The sequence below is a fragment of the Lepisma saccharinum genome, chromosome 13 (genome assembly GCF_977018435.1).
Source record: "Lepisma saccharinum chromosome 13, izLepSacc3.1, whole genome shotgun sequence".
Classification (NCBI taxonomy): domain Eukaryota; kingdom Metazoa; phylum Arthropoda; class Insecta; order Zygentoma; family Lepismatidae; genus Lepisma; species Lepisma saccharinum.
Genome location: NC_139241.1, coordinates 39,507,828 through 39,518,364, shown reverse-complemented (window position 1 = coordinate 39,518,364; position 10,537 = coordinate 39,507,828). Strand labels below are relative to the sequence as shown.

The 10,537-nt window shown below is 40.6% G+C and overlaps 1 protein-coding gene across 1 annotated transcript in view; it reads left to right on the top strand.

The window, feature by feature from the left end:
* The first annotated feature begins 2,187 nt into the window (after positions 1–2,187).
* LOC145996754 (uncharacterized) overlaps positions 2,188–10,537 on the top strand; it is an 80,753-nt gene continuing 72,403 nt past the window's right edge. The window contains exon 1 of the mRNA XM_083133283.1: positions 2,188–2,439. Within this exon, the coding sequence (XP_082989409.1) occupies positions 2,437–2,439 (3 nt within the window). The 5' untranslated portion in view covers positions 2,188–2,436. The remainder of the gene's footprint in view (positions 2,440–10,537) is intronic.

The following is a 10,537-nucleotide window of genomic DNA, read 5'->3' as shown; positions in this document are numbered from 1 at the left end:
CTGCACTCTTCTCCTCTTCTTTTCATTCTTCCCTTTTACTCTCTTTTACTCTACTCTCCACTCCCCTCTTCTCGTCTCCTCCTCTCCTCTCCTCTCCGTTTCCTCCTCTCTTCTTTGATCCATTTTCCTCATCTCTCCTCGATTTTTCCTTTCTTCTCACTACATCTCCTCTCCTCGTCTATCCTCTCTTTCTTCTCTCCTCTACTTTTCCTCTTCTCCTTTCGCTTTCTCTTTATCCTCTCCTTTGTCGTCTTTCGTTTCTTCTAACCTCTTATCCTTTCCTTAGGCTCATCTGCGATGAAATACTAGAAAACCTAGTTTCTTTTCTTTTAGAAAGAAATTCGTCATTTGCGATATAATATTGATATTTTTAATAATTTTATACAAAAATACTTATTTTCATTTCTTTCGCGTATTTCACAAATATCTATTGTGCGTGTGGCAACCCTGAAATTGAGCCTAACTCTACACGCAACCCAACAACGCCTTGTGTAAATTGGGTTGCCTAGTTTAAAATGTCGTTGTCCTAAAACTTTTGAGAGACACTGTACATTGGGATCCATCAATATTACCGTGCAAATTGTCCATCACCATGTTCGTGCACTTTATTTGACCCACCTAGCGCACTTTCGACGTGGCCTTTGTAAGCTCTCCGGCAAGACTTTCGGTAATGTTTTTGGTCCCTCAACGCTCTAAATGCTTTTGAAAATATCGGAGTTCTTTATTGGAGGAAGGGAAACGAGTACGTATGTTCTCTTATTTGATTTAATTTGATTTGAATTGCTTTATTTTACTTCGCTTCTTGTGCCACTTTTGGCTAATATGCGAAGATGGGGATGAGTGATGATATGATGAAACTGATGAATGGACACTCACAAATATCCATGCCCAGGCCAGGATTCGAACCTGGGACCCCTGGCGTGTTCTCTTTTTTTAAATGTTTAGAACGTAACGTCATGTGTGTACGGACTCTAATATTGTACAAATACTCAAAATAGTTATGTATTGTATAAACTAATTGAATAGCGACACTAAATTGGAAGAGCAACATTTACTTTTGTTGACATTTTTAAACGTAATTGAAAAATAATTGTTTCCCGTCATTCCCCTCAAATTCCTACCTTGTAATAAATTCTGACGCTCATGCTTTGAAATAAGATAATTCAAGTATACTAACTTACCGAAGTTTTCGGGGAGAAAATATTCTTTCTTTAAGTTCCCTAGCAACATCTGTTTCCATGGTCAACAACAAACATGGTAAGCTCTAAAGAATTGTTTATTATACCTCTAAACATTTAATTAAATCAATCACGATGTAGATATTTTCGCATTGACTACCACTCTCTATATTTGGACAGAATCTCCTTATGATTCATTTGTGTGTTATTGAACTATGAAAAACAATGTTGAGACAATGAATAATGAAGGAAACAATGTGTGCTGCAAGAAATGCCCATGGAAACGGACGTTGCTAAAGACATGAACAAGGCCATGTTCACCCTTAAAAAAAGGGCTAAGTGAGTGTTTTTTAAATTTTCTTGGCCTTTTGAGACAATTTAATGGGGGGAGGGGAGATTCGCAATCGAGCATTTTTTGCCTTCGGGGCTTCCTTCATGGAGAACATTAATGTCAGTGAGTGGTGGGATTCGGGCTTTATATATGTTGGATCAAAGCTTCAAGAATTATAAGAAAACTCAAAACAAGCTGTTTACAACTCCTGCACCATTGCTTAAAAACACATAGGATGTTAGAGAAAAAGTAATGAAAATAGTCATGGACAATTTGCCGAGCAATACTAGTGGATTCCACTGTACACCGTTGCCTGTCAAAATCACATCAACACAGTCACAGAATATAAACTTGGTTGAAATCTGGTCTCGCTTCCTGGAACATTTAGCCAACTTTAATCCTGGCAAAGTCTTCGGGATCGGCTGGCCTAGTAGCACATAACGACACACCAGAGCTCAGTAGTGAATATCTTTTAACGGTACACGAGTGTTACGTAACACACAAGCACCTTGCTTTGTTTTTCCTTTCCGAAAGACTCTCACTCGGTGTTACCAATCTTCCTCTCCTCAACCTTCCCCTCTTTATCAACGCCCTCTCCTCCTGCCAGTGGAATTTCCCTCCCTTTCTCTCTCTCCTCGCCATTTCTTCGACCTTCTCCACTGGAACCATATCCGACAAGACCTCCAGTGTGCTACTTATTCCGTTGCCGACGGTGCGCGTTGCAATAGGCCAAGAGGAAGAACCAGTGAGTGAGGAGGTACCATCGAAGTTCGACGAGGAAAACAAACACCAAAAAAACAAAACGTGTGGAAAGAAGTTCCTCAGGACAAAAGAAAGGTATATATCGGGAGAATCATTGCCTTCCCTTTCACACTTTCTGTACGGGACAGTTTGTTTAGCGGGATTGGCAAGACTTGCTGGGAGAGCATGGTAAATATTTATAAATTGTGGTTTTCTTTCTGCATGCATGTTTGGTTTTTCGGGATTTGCAAACTTTTTGGTCTCTTCGTGACATTTTGGGATGGGGTAAGAAATAGCATGTTACTTTGATTGAATGATTTGGTTTATTTTATTTCGCTTTTCTGCCACTTTGGCTAATCGCGAAGATGAAGAGGAGTGATGATATGTTGAAGGAACACTCACAAGAACCCAGCATTGCTGGCGTCATAGCGCGAAGTGCTAAGCAAATAACATGTTACATGTTTTGTGCTGTCTACCCTTATTTGAAAACTATGGGAACCAGTGGGATTGTTCAAACTGGAGATATCGAGTGTGAATCCTTGCAATTGTTTCTTGTTGTTATTGTAGTCATGTAAATACCCAGCGGTCAAAATAACAAACTAATGGCGGTGGTGCTGTGGTTACGCTAAAGCGCTGCAAGGTCATGGGTCCCGAGTTCAAATCCCTAGCAAGACAATAATTATATCTCTTTCTATGTGTGTGTCTTTATTTGCATGCACTAGTGATTGAACTATACATATGTACTTCGCCACATTTACAGTAGTGGAGTACCGCATCCTCACATTTCGGAACTATTGTACAGTGGAGTACACGAATATTACCAAGCACATAGTTCACCTCTATTTTCATTCACAATTCTTTAACCCTGACCACCGTGGTGGAGTGCACAGTGCGCTACGACTCCAGAGGTATCGATTTCGAATCCTGGCCTGGTCATAGAACATGAATTCCATCATACCATCACTCATACTTACCACTGCGATTAGACAAAAGTGACAGAAAAGTGTAGGACAAAAAATGAAATCACAAGTCTTTTACATCTCACGCGGTTGTTGCCGATGTTACTAACTGCATCTAAGGATTGGATTTCGTTTTTTCTTGTGTTGAATTGATTGATTGAATTGGTGGTACCATTGTTGGTTAACTAAGACGATGGGAATGGAGGGGGATAAGATGCAATTGATGATAGACAATCACAAACGCACATGGCGAGAACACAATACAAGGGCCGCACAGGATAATCCTGGAATGGGCCTTTCCAATGGGTTAGTGGTAAAGTCGTCCCCTTGCAATCAAGGTGTCCCGAGTTTGACATCCGCTGGAGGCACATAGTGGTACGGATCCAACCTGTATACCCAGTCCCGATTAGCTTATCTGTGCATAATATTAACTTAAAAATAAAGATCAAACTCAAGTATACTGGTTGTTAGTCTGCGAAAATGCAATCCAGGGAAGTTTAAGTGATCCTTGAGTGCTCTTGGAAAAGGTCATCCCGTTCCAATTTTTGGACCTATATTGCAATGCCATTTGCCTGATAATATTTATGCATATTTTGTTTTAGAAACGGTAGTTATTTTTTTGTTTGGGCCCAAAGCAACTTGGAGGAAGCATCTTTCCATGTATGACGACGATAAAAATGAGTGCCCTGCCGGGGAGGATGTACAGCATGTTTCAAAAGTCGCTCATCTCAGACCTTGAAAAATTATATCACGAAAACCGTAAGAGATATTTACACCGGGTTTTCTGCATTATAAAGCCTCATTCATTGAAGTATGTTTCAATGCTATACATTATAAGTTTACGCCGTTAAAAAATTATGTACGTATATTAATAACTGGAAGAAGGTAGCGTTAAAGTTTTCGATCATAAAAATATTTAATAATTATGAGAAACGTCATAATTAAACGTCTGATGACTGATGCGATGTCAATCTGTCATTTTCGACCATATTGGTAATGTGCAGCAGCATTTGATGGATTTATGACTGGCGCTTATATGTTTTAAGTGTAGGGACATATCACCTTGGCTGCTCGAAATTTTGTCAGCAGACACAAGCAACATGTGTCTAAATGTTGGCCATGCACTTACGTGAAAAATCATAAATGACAATTTTGCACTGAAATTGGACTCTTAAGAGGATCCAACTGGCTACAGTGACTTCCCTTCACCCACGTCCCGTGGTCTGTTGTCGACCGCTGATCACTTATCTCTGTAGAGTTATGCAACACACATAACACCTTGCAGGAATGCGAGTATTTCAGACTCTAGGTGTTCCATTTTTATCGTCGGTGACTGTACAGCTGTGTACAGTCACACGCAAAGAAAGGGACACCTATATCCTGAAAAATGTAGATGCATGTAATTGTGTGTGTTGCATAACTTTACTGCGGTAACTCAACTTCCGCATTAAGTCTTACATACTTCTGTTACCGCAGAATAGTTAGGTAACACACATATCACCATATAGCAAAGCAAGTATTTAGGATATGGGTGCCTCATTGTACTTGCTGGTGACTGTACTTAGTCAATGATAATTTTCTTTCAAAATTGTCTTTTGCAAGCAGATGTTATCGGGGGCTACGGAAAATGAACTGTGGTGGTCCAATCAATAGGATGTCTAACTGACACGCAGGAAACACGGGTTTGATTCCCGGAGTGGGTGAACTTGAGTGGGAATTTCTACGTCAGTGATCCCTCAGTTCTGGGTTTCACCCAGCCTCTAATCGAAGAGTACATGCAGACAACCCTGAAGGGTAAATGTGGCCGGAGCGTGCTGCTGATTACATCACCTCTAGTATTTATACCTGGGTGAAGAATGTGCTTTCATAGCATGGAGCAATGCACAGGGGTATAGGTTTACAATTCGTGAAGAGCTTAGTCATCATAGCAGTTAAACTGTTCGAATGCTTTAACAGAAATACGAACCGAAGACCACTGGTTTCGCAAACTGTTGAATTAGAATTAGAAAGTTTCATAAGAGGCGCTGTGGAAAGTGAAACGATTGCATAAAGTGAATATTCCCTTTCTTTTATGATGAATGCCATGCATGTATGTGGCAGCTGCCTTTTATGATGGGCTCGAACCTCTGTAAGTAGTATCGGGATTCATTCAAGAGCTACACGAAACCGTTATGTTCAATCTCGGTGAGCCTTTGTGCATAAAATAGGTCCGAGGTCGACCATACTAGTCTTTCCCATATGCTGCCAAGTCGAGTGGTGTCATCATGGTATCCTCATACATTCCATGCGAATATTGGGATTGTACCTTTCATGTACTTGCCGCTTCTGAGTGTTTCCACACTTTATAGATCTGTATCACTTTAAATGCTTCAAAAAGCTTCAATACGTAGCAAGTTACATTTTAGAAACTAATCTGGTTATTTTTCGCAGCTCTTCTACTTTCCTAGTTTGATCGCGGAGATGAAGATGATTATTGAACTCAACAATTAGATAATTGGACACTTTCATACCTTACCAAACATTCGAAACTGGAATCCCGGGCTATGTAGTATGTTACGCTAAACATTACGGCGTTTTAGTAAGTTGTCTATGAATATTAATTTATTCTACAACCTTTTCATGTATTTTTAACTTTTTCGTGACAACAGACAAATGGAGTCACTACCCAAGCTTATCAAGTATCGCTTCAACAACCAACAACCTCGACTCTTCTCACAAGCCAGCTTACCGCATCAGGAAAGGAGAACAGAACAACCTCTTCAGTTCACCATTAAACAACCAGTTTATGGCAAATCTAAGACAGCTTACAGTTCGAAGCGATATATGTCGCTTGGGAACGAGCCAATCAAAGGAAACTTTACAGACCGTAACTGTATGACAAGCCTTCGTTCTATTGGTGAAATCCTCAAGCGACACGCGACAGGGAACAAGAAGCGACGTTTGGAAGCGAACTCTCAGTAACCAATGCAACTTTTCATAACGGATAGGCACGACAAGATGCACGTATCGCTTGTCGCTTGCGTGTCGTTCGTACTGGGTCGTTTTCCCAGTGGCGTTGTCGTGTCGCCACGGTCTGTTGTTGGCGCATGCGCGGCGAATGCTTGCTTATAGACTGAAGGAGTCCGTATCGCTGGTCACTTCGGTGTAAACCCCTGCTTGTCGCTTAGGTCTGAAATTGATTAATTGAGCAATTGTTTTTTTTTCTTTAGATGTTGAGTTGCCATGGAGCAGTTCACTATCGAGGAACGCGTCTTTATTTTGAAAACACATTACAGAAACGGGGAGTGGCCTGCTCTAGATGAGCTGGATACCGTGAATATCTGATTTCCTGTACTTTTCTATTGTTGTCGGGGTGTCAGGAATATACATCCGTTAAGCAAACAATGCATAGCTACCGCATTGTTGACAGTTTACGAGCCGTCTCTGCATACTATTCCCCGTTTCTGTAATGTGTTTTCAAATTAACGACGCTTTGCTCGATAGTGAACCGCTCCATGGCAACTCAACTGAACATCTCAAGAAAAAAACAATTGCTCAATTAATAATCGGAATGATAAGAGATAAAAGAAAATGATAAGAACAGTGTTGCCAACCTTCAAACAAAATAATGACAAGCTATTTAAAACCTGCGCACTTTATGAAACACCCTTACATGAGTAAATTGCACATGAATATACACAACAGTGTGACAGAGGATACTTTCCTACTCTAGCGTTGAACTCTACGCTACGCGTAAACAAGGGGGAGATAATGGGGCTATATCCGCACCGAAATTTTAGGAAAATCAAAATTTTCAATAAAAAACTATGGGGGAAAACAAAGTTGAATACAACCCACTCCCATTAAAATGGCCTCCAACATCCAATTTTATCTATACACAAATTTTGAAGCGAAGGTCAAAAATGTTTTTATTGATTTGATTTAGTTTATTTTACTTCGCTTTTCAGCCACTTTTGGCTAATCGCGTATATGGGGATGAATGATGATGTGATGAGTGGACACTCACAAATACCCATGCTCAGGTAGGGGTTCGAACCCGGAACCCCTTGAGTCATAGCGCGATGTTCTAACCACTCTGCCACGGAGGCCGGTGGTTAATAATCGTAATTACAAAATATTTTGATATGTACCCCCCTCCTAGAACATAGCTACGTATTATCCACCTTTACAATCCCCGCCTCCTCCGAAAAAAAAAATCCTGCGTACTAGAGAGCTGCAGAAAGAACATTTCGGTCGAGTGCCAAATAGTTTCCACGGACGACGCTAGATAGCGTACGGAATTGAGAGCTTCTGTCTCTCCAGTCATTAATGCTCGAACAAGCAAAACGGGCGGTATACGCTCGACGACCAGTTGTTTACGTACAACTGTAATTTGACTGTGGTAGGTCCTCAAATATGGATCGTGAGGTGAAAGACACAGGGAAATTGAAGCTTAAGTAAACTTAGTCATTATTTCCATGTTAAAATGTATTTTCGTCTGTCTTACCAATACACAGTGTTATATCAAAGTGAAACAGATGATTGTGGGCTGAAACTGCCAAGACGGATATTTCACATATTTCTGTGTCTATGATTATTGTGACATTAAAATGATATTCCATTGTATACTCTCCAGGCTTTCAGACTCGGACGGGTACGAGCGAACGAAGTGGTCCCATGCAATATTCTAATGCACATAAATGTATGACGTGGGTCAAAACGAGCAATTTTGCTTTTACATGCTACCCCTTACGGAGTTGCAGGGGCGTATGTCTTAATGTTTAAGGGTGGGAATCTGGTAGAAGGCACTTCGTTCGAAAATATTTCTTAAGTTCTAAAAATCTTTCTACTACAGCGCCTTGAATAACGTAGTGTGGAAAACGGCACGGTTCTGAGCCCCCTGGCTAGTTCCACTCGAATATGATACCGCTAGAGGCGCTGGTGTTGGTCTCGGTGCATGGTATTCGTCTGCTTATAATTGAGGTAAATGGAGTTTTCGCTGCAACGTTTGATTCTTTTACATGAAGCATTTCTATTAATGTGATAATTGATATGATATTTAGTACAGTGGTCGCGAAGATATTAACAAACATTCTATACAGCCGACCACGTCCTGTTATCGTTATACTTTCCTTAATAAAACGGGAGAAAAAATACGCGTGGAATGCTCTTGGCAACTGAATTTTTGTGTATGAATTAGGTTCATAATTTTTATCATCATCATCATCATTTCTTTAAAGATGTACACACTGAAGCATTTATATTTTTTATATTTCCTGTCTCTTTTCTTCCGCTTTAAATTAATCTCGGCAATGATGGTAATGATGATTGCATGAAACGACAAGGGAAAACCCACAAAACGTCCTTGATGCCATTGACATGAGTGTAAGGAAACTTTCAGACCAATGGGACAAGCGACACGGGATGTTCACACTTCCAGACTAAAATAGCATTCATTGCGCATGAGGGACGAAATAGCAAACGACACGTTCATATGTCGTATTCGCATGCTACTTGTTACTTCCGTCGGAAAGCTCCTTAATGGAAGGGTGCTGAGACCGAAGCGACGCGCTACAGGGGGAGTTCCCAACTAAGTGACAAGCGACAGCCTTGAAGCGGCACTTCAGTCTATTAGCAAGCGTTTGCTGCTAATTTTGCGAACAACAGATCTAGGCGACACGATAAGCCACACGTGTCGCTGAAACTGGGCCATTTCCTCAATAGCTTGCAACGTGTTGCCATGGTTTGTTGTTCGATGCAATGAGTGTCTTGCTTTAGGGATATTGCGCACCAAAGCGACACGCGACACTTATCGCTTGAGGATTTCATCAACCGAACGCCGGCCTGTGCTGCCCGTCATGCCTTTACAATGTGAAATGTTGCTCTTGATTGGCTCGTTTCCAAGCGACATGTGTCGAGTGTCGCTCCGGTATGAAAGTTGCCTTGAACCGAAGGACCCGTGTAGCTTTGGTGTGAAATCCTCGTATCGTTTGTCGCTTTGGTCAAAAATCTCCTTGAGGAAACGGTGCAGTCAGAGCTTGTGTCCCTACGGTTCGAAAGACTGCATTGATTACCGACTGCTCGCTTTCAAGCGACACTTGTGGTTTGTCGCCTTGGTATGAAATATCTCTCAGGATACTATTTATATTCTAATAACATAGAAAAATAAACTCTAGTACACAATCCAACATCTGACGTCCGGAATCACATTGCGATGTTTCTTCTTGTGTTACGCACGCATGCTATTTATTTATTCATTTTATTTTACTTTTCTTTCCAAATTAATGCCATTTCGTGACTGCAAATCACTCCAGAAATATAACTGTTTCTATCAATTCACTTACCGCCTTTCAAGACAAACAAATCTACATAATATATTCCAAAAACTAACAGAGCCGCATCACTTTCATAAGGAAATTAGCACCGATACTGATCGCACTGCCATGTATGTTCTCATCCGTCTCGGAAACCAGTTTCTTGGGTCGTTTTCCACACTAAGTTATTCAAGGCACTGTACTTTCTACCAATCCATATTTTAATAGTTGATTACACACATTATCTTAAAAATATTATTGTTGTGGATATGGGAAAATAAGTAATGAGTAAAACTTCGATTTTGGTTATTTACTGGTTTAAATCAAGAAGACTTAGGTGGGCAGGCCATGTGGCACGAATCGGAGAGGAATGAAGAGTTTACAGGATTCTTGTTGGGAAACCTGATGGTAAGAGACCAATAGGAAGACCAAGACGAAGATGGGGGTGTAACGTTGAGATGAACCTAAAGGAAATCGGTAGGGATGGAAAAGACTATATATGTATATCTTGCTCAGGATAGGGACAGATGGAAGGCCTATGTTGCTGCAGCCATGAACCTTCGGGTTCAAGAAGGCTAGAGAGTTAGTTAGTTAGTTAGTTTAATGCTTGCAGGTCTAAGCTCTTACAAATACATAATTTTCTTTCCCTTGTTCTGGTCTAAAAATATTACGATATCATAATTAAGATAAACGGTTTTATCATTATCGAATAACTGAAGAAAAGGTCATACTCAGTCTAAGTACTTTTTGGAGCAAAAATTGGTTGATCGATTGAATTATGTTATTTTACGTCAATTTTTTGCCACTTATGGCTAATGAGGATGAATAATGATGTGATGAAATAGATGAAAGGACACTCACAAAGAACAACCATGCAAAGGGCAAGGATTCGAACCCTGGACTACTGGCGTCATAACGTGATGTTCAAACTACTCTGCCATGGAGGTCGGTATGGTACAAAAAGGACGGGCATGAGTTGCGTTTGGTTTGAGTTGCTGTTTTAAGTCCACTTTGTGCACAGTAAGGCTAATCGGG